Source organism: Silurus meridionalis, chromosome 2 (assembly GCF_014805685.1).
Source record: "Silurus meridionalis isolate SWU-2019-XX chromosome 2, ASM1480568v1, whole genome shotgun sequence".
NCBI lineage: Eukaryota > Metazoa > Chordata > Actinopteri > Siluriformes > Siluridae > Silurus > Silurus meridionalis.
In genome coordinates this window covers 30,336,501-30,350,147 of record NC_060885.1, presented here as the reverse complement: position 1 = coordinate 30,350,147, position 13,647 = coordinate 30,336,501, and the positions used below count along the sequence as shown (strand labels likewise).

The 13,647-nt window shown below is 40.2% G+C and overlaps 1 protein-coding gene across 4 annotated transcripts in view; it reads left to right on the top strand.

Moving 5' to 3' along the window:
* Positions 1–13,647, top strand: part of ldlrap1b (low density lipoprotein receptor adaptor protein 1b) — a 37,724-nt gene that overhangs the window by 14,461 nt on the left and 9,616 nt on the right. For all 4 annotated transcript variants that reach the window (XM_046866808.1, XM_046866802.1, XM_046866824.1 and 1 more), the window contains exons 2-7: positions 4,063–4,205; positions 5,562–5,674; positions 6,388–6,502; positions 7,124–7,196; positions 11,252–11,332; positions 13,466–13,587. In XM_046866808.1, the coding sequence (XP_046722764.1) occupies positions 4,063–4,205; positions 5,562–5,674; positions 6,388–6,502; positions 7,124–7,196; positions 11,252–11,332; positions 13,466–13,587 (647 nt within the window). The remainder of the gene's footprint in view (positions 1–4,062; positions 4,206–5,561; positions 5,675–6,387; positions 6,503–7,123; positions 7,197–11,251; positions 11,333–13,465; positions 13,588–13,647) is intronic.

The window sequence follows — 13,647 nt, the reverse complement described above, 5'->3', positions numbered from 1 at the left end:
TCTCGGAGTATTTTTGTGTGTGTGTGTGTGTGTGTGTGTGTGTGTGTGTGTGTGTGTGTGTGTGTGTGTGTGTGTGGAAAAAAGCAGTAATTGACTCACAATCCTGATGCCCCCTTCATGCTCTGCTTCACTAAAACCCATTACACACACCCGCCATATGATTGTGCAGGGGTGGAGATGATTCTGACCATTGCTTTATTACATTAGCACCTCGTGTTCATTTGACTTGTGTAGTGAGTCAGCACCGTAATGCTGTGTGTGTACGCACTTATGGGTGTTTTCTTGAGTGGGATTTTCTCCACAAACGCATTTTCGCAGCTCTGACAACCGTGTTTGTGTGTGTGTCTCTCCAAGGATTCAAGGAAAACACCTGCACCCTTCTGTCTGACTTTTCTGGGTTTGATATTGTGTGTGTCTTTTCATCTGTGGTCTGATACACACACACACACACACACACACACAACCACTGAGCTAAAAAATTGAATGTTTCTCTCAGGAATACTGGGCTGGACTTCTTGAGTTTTTTGGCCTCAGGTTTCACAGTAGCTGTCAACCTTGTTCACACTTACACACACACACACACACACACACACAGGGGCTGGGGGAGGGGTGTGGGTGGGGCAGTGCTCTCATTTCCCACCTGATCCCAGCTTTTTAGGGTCCCACAAGGGAGACTGTAATGGGTGAGTTATGAGTCTTGGGCAAAGGAAGCAGCTAAATTGTGCGATTGATTTCTGTCCTCATTCTTAGATTAGTGGTTGAGGCATTGGACTTTGGATCCAAAGGTCGTGAGTTCAAATCCCAACCGCACTGTCCCAACTGCCAGTCCTGGGCCCTTGAGCAAGGCCATCTTATATAAAGCCTTATATAAGGGTGAGTAAAATAAAGTAGAATTGATAAAGAAATATCTGAAGATTGTCTTGTACATTTTTTCCTAATAAAAATATTTAAATAGTATCTACTTTGAAAACCGATCACTTGACTGAAGTCTTCTGATCAAGACTTCAAACCCACAAGAGGAACATATGTTTGGTTTATACAAACTATGCAAAATGTACCATGAGCTCATGTCTTATTTCTGTACATCGTGCAGTTTTTCAGTTCTGCTTTTCGATTCGCTGGATCATTTTTACGTTTCTCAAGTCACCGCACATGTGAAAAAGCGAACCAGAGCATGAATATTTATGAGATTAATAAATACCAGGGACATTTTGCTGCCTTGTTCTTCATGTGTTAGTGCTTTTAAAGGGGTCCAAATACTGTCTGCGGGGGGGGTCATATTTTGTCACAATCATCTGCTATTCATGTGCTTGCTGGGAGGAGAGAAAAAGAGGTTTCTATAAAAAACTAAACAACCCATCAATGCATGTATTAATTGTTTTTATTCCATGTTGGTGGGACAATTATACAACAGTCAGTTACTTTAGTGTGTGTATGTGTACACGTGAGTGCGGTCTCCTCACCTTCAGTTTCATTTTATCCTGAATTCTGTTGCAGCAGTATTCAAAGTAGACGTTTGTTATAAACATATTAAGAAATACTGACTTCCCTTTAACCCCAACTGTCAATTCTAGCTGTGGGTGGATTCGATTTTTTTTTTTAGGCCTGAAACGTCTGTGGGAACTTTTAGATTTACATTTGGGGTGTACGCCATTATTCGGAGCGACTTACATTTATCTCATTTATACAGCTGAGCAATGAAGGGTTAAGGGCCTTGCTCAGGGGCCCTGCAGTGGCATTTTGGGCCACCATCTTAACCACGTAGCAGTTTTTTACAGCTTACAAAGATTAACCGTTATAACCTCGGCCTTATAATCTTTAAAGGTCGAAATCCAAGCGTTAAAGCATCGCTATGATTTTCCAGGTGGTTGTTATGCTACATCTGGTGGTTGCTAGGTGGTTTCTAGGCTGTTGCTAGGTAGTTGGTATGCTGTTGCTAGGTGGTTGCTAAGATATTCCAGCTCTTATGTTTGAGAGCCTACAGTTTGATCTGCATGACCTTGTGACTAAAAGTAATAAACCCCTATGTCTGTGGAAATGAATGATTTTTGTGTTTCTATATGGCAACTGCAATTCCAGTCTTTCCCAAAAGTGCAAATGCCCTATTCTTGGATTTGAAGCTTAGATTTGTGAATAGGATAAAAAGAGTAACAATTTATGGATTGTAAAGAACACTATATCTACCAGCATGGTTTTACGAGTAGTGTGGGTATAGAGCTAGATTTATGCCATGGATACTGCGCCAAATATGCAACTAATTACCACATTTAGGCACGCTTTCATGGGGTAAAGATGGAGATATGGAGGCATAGGGTATAGTAATGAGCCGTGTTGGAAATGCGAACGAGCTCAAAGAGAAGCTGTAAAGTGGAACACTTTTTCATGACTTTCAGCAGCACAGCTGTTTGAACCTATTTTATTCATAAAGTTATACATACAGCTTATATAACGCTAATGCCTTATTTATAATCTCACTTGTTTTATTAATATTCTCTCAAAATGTGCAGCTCAAGGTGTCTGAATTGAAAGCTGATGTGGCAGGAGAAGTTCAGTGTTTAAGTAGCCGTACTACCGAGTGGAAGTTTGAGATCAAACCATCATCATCATCATCCTGATCATCAGCATCGTCTGTCAAATAAAGTGCTAATCTGGCTATTACCGAATTTAACTTGCGACCTCGAGTGTAGATTGATAGTTAAAATGTTAGTGACGCTCGGTTCCAGTCACGCGTTCTTCTCGTCACCCGTCTCCTCCGTCCCCATGCTTCATGCTCACTCACTTAAAAAAAAAAATTGTTCTGAATGCGTTCTCGTCATTCTCTTGTGTGAAAATTGTTTTTGTTTTATTTCACATTTAATTTTGAAGGACGTGGTGTCTGCACACGAGATCTTTGTCTGCAATATGGCATGTTATTTTTTAGAATTTATAACTTTTTCTATTTATACTTTGTTACAAGTATATTTGTGTGTTCAATTAAGCATAAAACTGTTTTTAAGGTCTGAAAGAAGCGATCGGCTGAGGTCTGGGAACGGATGTATTGCTTTTACGTTCATTCTTATGGGAAAATTAACATGCGAGCACGAGCGTATGGGAACACCAGCGGTTTTCAGGAACGACTTAATCTCGTACACTTTATATATTTTTATTGATTTCATTTTAGAGATTAATTTTTTTTTTGGTTGTTGCAGAGGAGACGCATAGGAGTCGTGTACCATTTTTGATATTAAGAGAGCGTGATTATTTTTTTCCCCTGCCGTATCAGAACTGGCATTTCACAATGTGATTCAGTGGACCACAGTGCACTGAATTATAGAGAAGGGGCTGATTGCCGTCAAGCCTTTGACCTTGTCTTGGCCCTAAGTGATTCTGCTCATTAGAGAAAAAGAGAGACAGCAAGAAACGCAATGTTTCTTACAATTTTTTCCACGTTCTATTGGCCAGACGTTTCTGAGATGAAATACCCCAGAGTCATGAAATATAAATAGAGCTATTTCAGCATGTTGTCCTCATCACTATGTTTTTATATAAAACTAGAATAGCCTCTCATATATAAGTCTCATAGCATATATTTCAAATCAAAACGTTCAGTTGCTGATCACGGAGGACGGCGTGTAGCGAGCGGAACAACAAAGCACGCCGCTTTATGTCTTTTGTGCTACAAGAAGCGCCTGTGAGGTTAAGTGAGGTTTCTATGGAATCAAAAGGGATTGTGCGGAAAGAGGAGTGCTGATTGAAGTGTGCGCATGTGGCGCTTTCGCGTTGTTCAGTATGTAGATGGTTTTGCTTGTCTTGCACTCCTGCGAACCCGTTGTTAGAATTGCAGATTTCATGAGCCGATTTGTTCCTCGCAGGAGGGCTGCTGGATAAAATTGGATAAAAAATTAATTTCAAAAAAAAGCAGAAATCGCCATTACTTTGTGGTTTTATCATGTGATTTGATTATCACATGACGTAAATATTCAAGTGTTTATAATTTGGAAATGTTAACTTACAACAATTTATGTTCGAGCAATTTACTTTTTTCGCTCTAAAGGATTAAACATTTTTGCCTGGTTTCCACAGAGCTCTCGGAGAACTGGACAGATACACGAGAGACCTTGCTGGAGGGCATGGTGTTTCAGTTGAAGTATCTTGGTGTCACACTGGTTGAGGAGCCAAAAGGAGAGGAGCTGTCAGCCGCCGCAGTCAAGAGGATTGTTGCTACGGTGAGATCTCCATGGAAATAACCCCTGAGATTACCCCTCAAAAAATCTGAACTCTTGTCAGAATTAGGCCCAGAAAATCCCGCTTTTCATAGTCAGCTGCATCATTAGCACCCTTTATTAAAATAAAAATAATATAAAACATACGTGAAAATGTTCCTACATAATTTCTACAACAAAAAGTAGTGAATTCGGATTGCAGAATTATTGGCACCCCTAACAAAGCGATTGTGGGTTTCTTGTATGAGTTTTACCGATATACATACACGTTTAATTAAACTTAGATATTATTCAATATCGAGTATCGTCTTCTCAATGGAGGAAATACGAGTATTTTATACAATTGTCATTTTTCTTCCTCTTTTCAAAAGTTTTAACAGGTTTACAGGTCTAGCTGTTTGTCAGTCAATACACACATTCTTATCCTGGCATGAAGTCATGCAATGTCTTGTGAACTAGTGATGGTAGTGAAGGTAGTGCAGTCCGAATCAAACATCATTAATGGTATTAAAATAGCCTCAACCTTTTCTCTGGCCTTTTCATCGAGTCATTTCAAAGGCACTGAGCGGGACACTCACAAACGTGCACTTATATTAAACATGCTTTTCTTTCTCTCTCCATCTCGTTTTACTCACTCTATCTATCCGTTTCTTTATGCACAGTTCAGGCATAACATTGACATTATAACATTATTACCGGTGAGGTGAATAACACTGATTATCTCTCCATCATGGCACCTGTTAGTGGGTGGGATTTATTAGGCATCAAGTGAACATTTTGACCTCAAAGTTGATGCGCTAAAAGCAGAAAAAATGGGCAAGTGTAGGCATTTGAGTGAGATTGGCAAGGGCCATGTTGTGATGGCTAGACGACCAGCTCTTGTAGGAGTCTGCAGTGGTCAGTATCTATTAAAAGTGGTCCAAGGAAAGAACATTGGTGGCCGAGACTCATTGATGCAGGTGTGGAGCGAAGACTGATCCAACAGATGAGCTCCTGTAGCTCAAACTGCTGAAGAAAAGTTAATGATGTTAATGCTCGATGGATCAGGCATGTTTTGGCAGCAAAAGGGGAACACAATATTAGGCAGGTGGTCATAATGTTATGTCTGATCGGTGTATGTCTGTCTGTCTTACCTCCTCCTTTTTCAATTCTCTCTGCCTCTTTTTGGGAAGGTTGGAGCTTAGTCGTTAAAGCATTGGACTTTGGATCAGAAGGTCATGAGTTCACCAAGGTGCCACGTTGGGGCCCTCGAGCAAGGCCCTGAACTCTTAACCCCTTGATTGTAATTCGCTCTGGATAAAGGCGTCTGCCAAATGCTGTAAATGTAAATATTTATCCCCCCCTTTTTATCTCGGTCAGGCCAAAGCCAGTGGGAAGAAGCTGCAGAAGGTCATGTTGAAGGTTTCACCAAGAGGTATCATCCTGTATGACAGCGTCTCAAATCAGCTGATTGAGAACGTCTCCATTTACAGGTCAGTCTGCTGATCTGTTTCGTTCTTCTTCATGCTACGCAAGCGGCTGTTTTCCTGATACCTGGGTAGCGCCGTTGCATTTACAGCCTCCCCTGCTCTACTTTAATGATATATACTTTTAGCCATGGTTAGTGTTTATTACTGTAATACATGGTTTAGAAAGTAGGCAGCAGCGTCCTTGGGTTTTGTTTAAAAAACAGTTTGGTGGGAGGATCCTGGATGAGGAAGACAGAGACGTGATGTCTCCAGTGATGTTAGATTGCATGCACAGGACAAAACACAGCTGTGCTTGTGATGTGAGGTCATTATCTTTTGCTCTATGGAAATAACTCAATGCAAATGTTTTTTTCTTAAAAAGATAGAACTTACAATAAGTACAATAAGTAGAAGGAAGCAAAATGGGTTCACACGTTCATCTAATTGGGAGTGAAAGCTAAATAGTGATACAGATAGTGACATCATTTCCCACTTGTACTGTGTGGTACTGAATTCTTTTCTTCTTTTTTTTAAACGATAATAGATTTGGGAGTTTGTGTGCTTCTAAAACAAAATTGCTCCTTAAAAGCTTAATAGGCCAAAATGAGAGGATGCAGCGGCGATCTAAATTTATTTATCTATCAATGCAAAGTTTTGGCTGTTGCTTCTCTGCTTTTGGCTGCGATTTCATTCGTCTGTCTCAATGTAACTCGCAGATATTATGCTCCTCTCCGCAGGATCTCTTACTGCACTGCTGATAAGATGCACGACAAGGTGTTTGCCTACATCGCTCAGAGCCAACGCAATGAGACGCTCGAGTGCCATGCCTTCCTCTGCACCAAAAAGAAATTAGTGAGTTTTGAGTTTTTCAGATTCTTCCTTTTTTTTTTTGTCTTCTTGGATGACATGGATGCATAGCTGGGTGTCTCTAGGGAGAGGACAGCATGGACACTCCCTAAATTTCCTTCCCCTTGCTTAATTTACGGTACCATGAGCATACTTCCTTTTTAGAGAATGAAGGATGAATGATTTGGACAGCGAGGGATAGAGATGTACTTAAACACACTGATGAATGTAGAGCGATGGACATAATGACCGAGACAGATGGACAGAGAATAAATTCTGTTTTAACTGCATAACAGATTTAATAATGGACATTATCACAATTCTCCTTTGAGTGCAGCTACACAGTTTTTGAGTTACACAACTCAAATGCCATATGGGACAGAGAGAGATGAAGATACTCAGACACACTAATGAATGTAGCGTGATGGACAGAATTTACAGATACAGATGAACAGTCGAATTTAGTTTAATTTTCATAACATAATTCTCCTTTGACTATAGCTGCACAGTTTCAAGACATACAACTCATATATCTTGTGAAGTAAACAGATAACATGAAAATGTATTAATAGTCACTTTCTTCACCTTTTTGCTTGCTTCTGTCTTTTTGTCTCTTTCCTTTCTCAGGCACAGGCGGTGACATTAACAGTAGCACAAGCCTTTAAAGTGGCCTTTGAGTTTTGGCAGAATGCCAAGGAAGGTACGATCCCTGATATTCTCTTTCTGGTGTCAGCTGTTGAACAGCTCATGTTCTTTGTGTTCTTACTTTCTGATTATTCTCTTCATTATTTGAAAATGAGACATTTGGGTTAAACATTTCCTGTTGCCAGCTCGTCAGATGCGTGTGAACAGTCTTTTACTGGTTAGTTCGCTCCCATTTCCTGTATCCTCTGTATTTAATGAACTGAAAAACAATGAGAATCTGGCTCTTAGCCCAGTCTGAGCTGAGTAAGAGTGTGTGTGTGTTTGTGTGTGTGTGTAAGTGTGTAAGATGCAGACACTTGATTACGTTTCGGACACTCCTCGAGATTTCCCTTCAAGGTATCAGAGCTCTGTAATATACAGCATGTGTCCATACACTTGAAGCCTACACACACACACACACACACACACACACACAAAACACTCTTATGTACAGACTGAGCTACACAAATGCTGCAAATTGAAACCGTTAGTGCTTCATTAAAGATTTCACAAATGTTGCCTGAGATTGGCACACCTCCTTCACCAAGACTAGCAGGCACATAGGCCACACCTCCTTTACCAAGACTGACAGACACAGGTCATGGTCTCCTTCACCAAGACTGACAGGCACCGAGAACATTCCTCCTTCACCAAGATTGACAGGCACCAAGGCCACGCCTTCTTTGCAAAGACTTACAGGCACATAGGCCACACCTCATTCACAGAGACTGACAGTCACAGAGGCCACACCTCCTTCACCAAGACTGGCAGATAGGCCATGCCTCCTTCACTGAGACTGACAGGCGCAGAGGCCACGCCTCCTTCACCAAGACTGGCCGGCACCTAAAGTACGCCTTCTCAGCCAAAACTGACAGGCACGTAGGCCGCGCCTCCTTCAACAAAACTGAAGGCCACACGTTTTTTTTTCTTTTCTTTTTTTTTTTTAAGCCCTTAATCTAAATACTGAAACACATATTGTGTGTGTAAAGGTGAATGTGTGGGCGTGAGAGAGGGAGGGATGGAGAGAGAGAGAGAGAGAGGGAGGGATGGAGAGAGAGAGAGAGAGAGAGAGAGAGAGAGAGAAAGCGAGAGTGTATGTGTCAAGGTGAGAATGTGTAAAAACGAGCTGGATGCAATAATATTTTGACAGGGTAGCTGGCATACAGGTAGACCCCCTTTTGAAAGGCAGTGAGAGGGAAAGAGAGAGATAGGCAGAGATGGTATGAGGGTTTTTGTGTGTGTGTGTGTGTGTGTGTGTGTGTGTGTGTGTGTGCGTGCGCATGCAAAAAGAAAATGTCAAGCCTCCCTGACAGCTTTTCTCACATCGATCTCTCGCTCAGTGTCAGATTTGAAGTGTTTGCTTATCCTTTGACACGTTGGCATGTTTAGTCAGTTTTAAACATACGCCTTTAAGTTTTAAGTCGAGCACTATTTAATAATTGATCGATTCTAAGCGAGTGGCTTCAGGCTTGTTGTCGAGGTAAATATGTTAAATATTCCGATTAATGTCTGTTTGAAACGTGTGTATATATCCGTGTGCTGTGATGTTGGAAGTTAAACTTGTAAAAAGCTATCAAAGCCCAACGTCAGTGTGTAAGACTAGTGAGATTAAAGAGATCAATGGTTTGGCAATACTTCTACTTTACACACACACACACACACACACTCGCGCACACACACATACATTTGCCTAAGATTCAACACTTCATTATATAGATGAGAGGAAATCTCTTTGAGCAGCGATTGCGGGGGCCAAGCACCACCCAGTGAAATGTACTTGTGAAACTTAATGCCGAATTGCGAGGCTGCAGGCTTTCACTTAGACGCTGATCTGATGGCTTTGTTATGCGCTATGCATGTTTACCTGTACATTATCCATGGAGACACTGTGCAGTGGGTATAGGTTTTGCTCCTACTTATTGGCACCTCCTTTCCCACATTTTGCTGTTTCTAAAAAAAAAATCCTTGTCAAGATCATTCTCAACATTCTGTCTCACTACTCGCTGTGAAATAAATTATATTTTTTTACAGCTACACACGCAAAAACTAAACCACAATATCCTGTTGATGTCACTATATATAATATAACCATGTATAAAGTGTACATTCAATTCAGGCAAGACAAAAACATACCACATGTATTCTAGCACTGTACTGATTTTTGCACTGTATGGAGTCCATTTTTTGTCACTTTTGAAAATGTCTCTGTCTCTGATTTGAAAAGAAAAAAAACTCAAACTTGCGAGAATTAAGTCAAAGCAATACGAGAATAAAGTCGAAATATTTTAAGAATAAAGTCCAAATTACGAGAATAAAATCATACCATATTATTTTGAGTATAAAGTCAAAATGGCTTCAGCTTCGATTTCTTTGATCATGTTTGTCTCTTGAGCAACAACATATCCTCTTCGAATAGCACGCAGATGTAACGATCAATATGCTTGGAGTCGACACTGGTCGCTATTTCAGACTGCACAAAAGAGGCAATTTCCTCAATGTCTGTCTGGTTTATGCTTCTAAATAAATTACGTTTCCGCTGTAGTATCAGTTTACTAATTATAACTCCATGATAATGCAAAAAAAAGACAAACATTTTTCTAATTGCTAAATTCCAAAGTAAACAAAATCCACCACATCCATTTTATGCAAAACGGCGAAACTTTGAGATTTTATTAAAAATATTACCACTTAAATCCCATATTGCTATGACATTATTCTCGTAAGTCTGCCATTTTTCTCAATGACATTATTCTTGTATTGCTACGACTTTTATCTCGTAATCTTAGATTTGTATTTTTAGTGGCACTTTGTATTTTTAGTGACAATTAGTTTGTTTTCTAGTATCCAGAGATGGGAAATAGTGAAGTACATATACTTTGTTACTGTACTTAAGTAGATTTTTCTGGTATCAGTACTCTACTATTCATTTTTCTGAAATTTTACTTTCACTCATTAAATTTAACACAAATATCTGTACTTTCTACTTCTTACATTTTCAAACCAAACTCGTTATTTTAGTTTTAATCTATTTGGTGACACGATCAATATTTTTCTTCTCGTCGTGCCGTTTTCAACCCATCGACCTATTTCTTGTCGTCGCGTGCCTTTTTCAACCTCCACTCTTGTATCATTTCCTGGCTCTCACAAACCACAGATGTAGGCTATTTTACAAAGCTAACAACAAACCAGGCAGAAGGCAATAAGAAGTATGTGGTTAACGTGGATGACACAGAGGGAGTCTGTGATGTAAACATGACTGAGAACAGAGACATTCCTGATCACCTTATAATCATCATCTATTCTCTACTTGTGTTCTATATGGTGGAATTTCAGCCTGGATACATTTATTAGATAACAAAATTTGAAATTCTTTTTTATTAATATATTAATGTGATGCGTGGACCAGCTACCAGCGTAAAAACTAAAACATTTAGTAGAATTGGCTACTTAGCTAAGTGGTTAAAGTGCTCGGTTACTGATCAGAAGATTTGGGGTTCAAGCCCTGGTATCACCAACTCACCACTCTTGGGCCCGTAAACAAGGCCGTTAACTCTGTGTTCCAGGCGCGCTGTATCATGGCTGACCCTGTGCTCTGACCTTAGCTTCCAAACAAGCTATCTGGATATGCAAAGAAAGAATTTCACTGTGCTGTAATGAATATGTGCCAAATAAAGGCTATTTTATATTCTATTTAAGTCAGAGCCCTAAATTCTTAACTTTTACTTTTGAAACATGAGTATCTGCACTTCTATTCGAGTGAAGGATGTGTGTACTTTTACCATCTCAGCTACTATCTGATTAGAAGGAACCATTCTTGTTATAGGGGTAAAAAAGCTTTACTTGTCACTTGAAATAATTTGTCCACTCAATTTGGGCATTTTTTCTGCAGACCAGTGCACAAACAAATGAGAGCAGAATTAGTACATTATGTATTTGAATCAATTTCGTTATTGATTTTAGACGGTCCAATCAGGCTGATATTGAACACCTTTTTGGCTTTTAAAGAAGCTGTGTTCTGTTATTGATTATTTAAATATGCTAATAGTTTTTTTTTTTCTTCTCATCTGTTAGAAAAAGAGAAGCGAGTAAAGCCGGACCCGGTTGCACCCAGCAACTCTCAGGCACAGAATTCAGAAAGTGTGGAAGAAGGAGGTGAGAGGTTCTCTTTCATTCTGTCTTCTTTTTATTTCTTTTTTACTCTCTCTGTCTGTTTATTAATCCGTGCATCCTTGTTCAGGCTGTGTCCAGTGGTTTCATGCTTTTAAATGCGAGCATGTTAAATACCGTTGCGAATATCATACCTAGAAATGCCGTCTCAGTCAAGAGACTGTCAAGAGACTGTCAAGATCATTCAGCATGACGAGGCTGCTAACACACACCAGTTTAATAGTTAATGTTAATGGGATTGTGAGTAAAGGAGTGATTGAGGATTGAATAAGGGGTGTATAATTAAGGTAATGAGGGAGGGACTGAGGGAGAGAGTAAGTAAGGGAGTGAATGAAGCAGTAAATGTGGGCGTTAATGAGGGTGGGAGGGTGGGAGAAAGTAATTTAATGAAGGTGTGAGGGAGGGAGAAAGTAAGTTAATAAAGGTGTGAGGGAGGAGAAAGTAAGTTAATGAGGGAGTGAATGAGGGGTGAGGAAGTAAGTTTATGAGAGAGTGAATGAGGGGTGAGGAAGTAAGTTTATGAGAGAGTGAATGCAGGGGTGAGAAAGTAAGTTTATGAGAGAGTGAATGAGGGGTGAGGAAGTAAGTTTATGAGAGAGTGAATGAGGGGTGAGGAAGTAAGTTTATGAGAGAGTGAATGAGGGGTGAGGAAGTAAGTTTATGAGAGAGTGAATGAGGGGTGAGAAGTAAGTTTATGAGAGAGTGAATGAGGGGTGAGGAAGTTTATGAGAGAGTGAATGAGGGGTGAGGAAGTAAGTTTATGAGAGAGTGAATGAGGGGTGAGGAAGTAAGTTTATGAGAGTGAATGCAGGGGTGAGAAAGTAAGTTTATGAGAGAGTGAATGAGGGGTGAGGAAGTAAGTTTATGAGAGAGTGAATGAGGGGTGAGGAAGTAAGTTTATGAGAGAGTGAATGAGGGGTGAGGAAGTAAGTTTATGAGAGAGTGAATGAGGGGTGAGGAAGTAAGTTTATGAGAGAGTGAATGAGGGGTGAGGAAGTAAGTTTATGAGAGAGTGAATGAGGGGTGAAAAAACAAGTTTATGAGGGGTGAGGAATTAAGTTTATGAGAGTGAATGCAGGGGGTGAGGAAGTAAGTTAATGAGGGAGTGAATGCAGGGGGTGAGGAAGTAAGTTAATGAGGGAGTGAATGCAGGGGTGAGGAAGTAAGTTAATGAGGGAGTGAATGAAAGGGTGAGAAAGTAAGTTTATGAGAGAGTGAATGAGTGAGAGAGGACATTAATTATTGAGGGAGTTATTTAAGGGGTGAGGGATGGAGAAAGTACGTTTATGAGTGAGTCAGGGACTGAGTGAGAGAGTGAATAGAGGGACTGAAAGGTCATGGTTATGAGCCACTCTTCACACACAGTTTGGCAATTTTACATGTAACCCGCAAGCTTCCTCTGTGTTATGTGAGGAGGATGACTTTGCAGTACTGCATGTGTGTGTGTGTGTGTGTGTGTGTGTGTGTGTGTGTGTGTGTGTGTGTGTGTGAAGAGAAGAATAAGAGAGAGAGAATAAGACTGATGGTTGGCATGCCATAAGTGCCTATCTGAAAGGTCATGGACATGCCACTCCTCACACACACACACACACACACACACATTCACACACTCATTGGGTTTCACAGTGAACCAGAGATAATTGCTCTGCTTGTGAAAGAGGAGATGTTCAGTCTGCTGCAGAAAGACAGACGGATTTTAAAAAACTGCAAAGGAAGCCAATGAGGCATTGAGTGAAAAACGAACCACTGACGCAGGGAAATGTAATCATTTAGACTGACGGGTCTCTGGTGTTGTTTTGTGCTGAATGACTACTGTTGCATTAAACTCTGCTGTGTGAAGAAGAGCTCACTCTAACAAGTAATCCGTACCTTAGACGTCTGCTCATGCAATCATTCACTAAATGCTTTTATAAATATACTAAATGAAGCTGACAATTATGTGTGGTTTACATCTGCATTCTGTGTGTTATATATTCAAACCATAAAAAATCTAATATCGAGACTTTGAAGAGCAAAAGAAGATGATTATTATGAAATGAATGTTGATGTTATTTGTTAAAAGTGAATGTTTATTGTGTGCGTGTGTGTGTGTGTGTGTGTGTGTGCGTGTGTGTGTAGAAGTGGCTACAGCAAATCTGTTAAACTTGGAGGAAGGTGCAGTTATACATTCAGGACCTGATGATGATGATGGTGCACATATAGCACAGAGCATCAGCACAGAGAACAACAACATTGTCTGGGTAAGTGCAAAGACATACACACACACACACACACACACACAAAGAATAAATGACAACAAA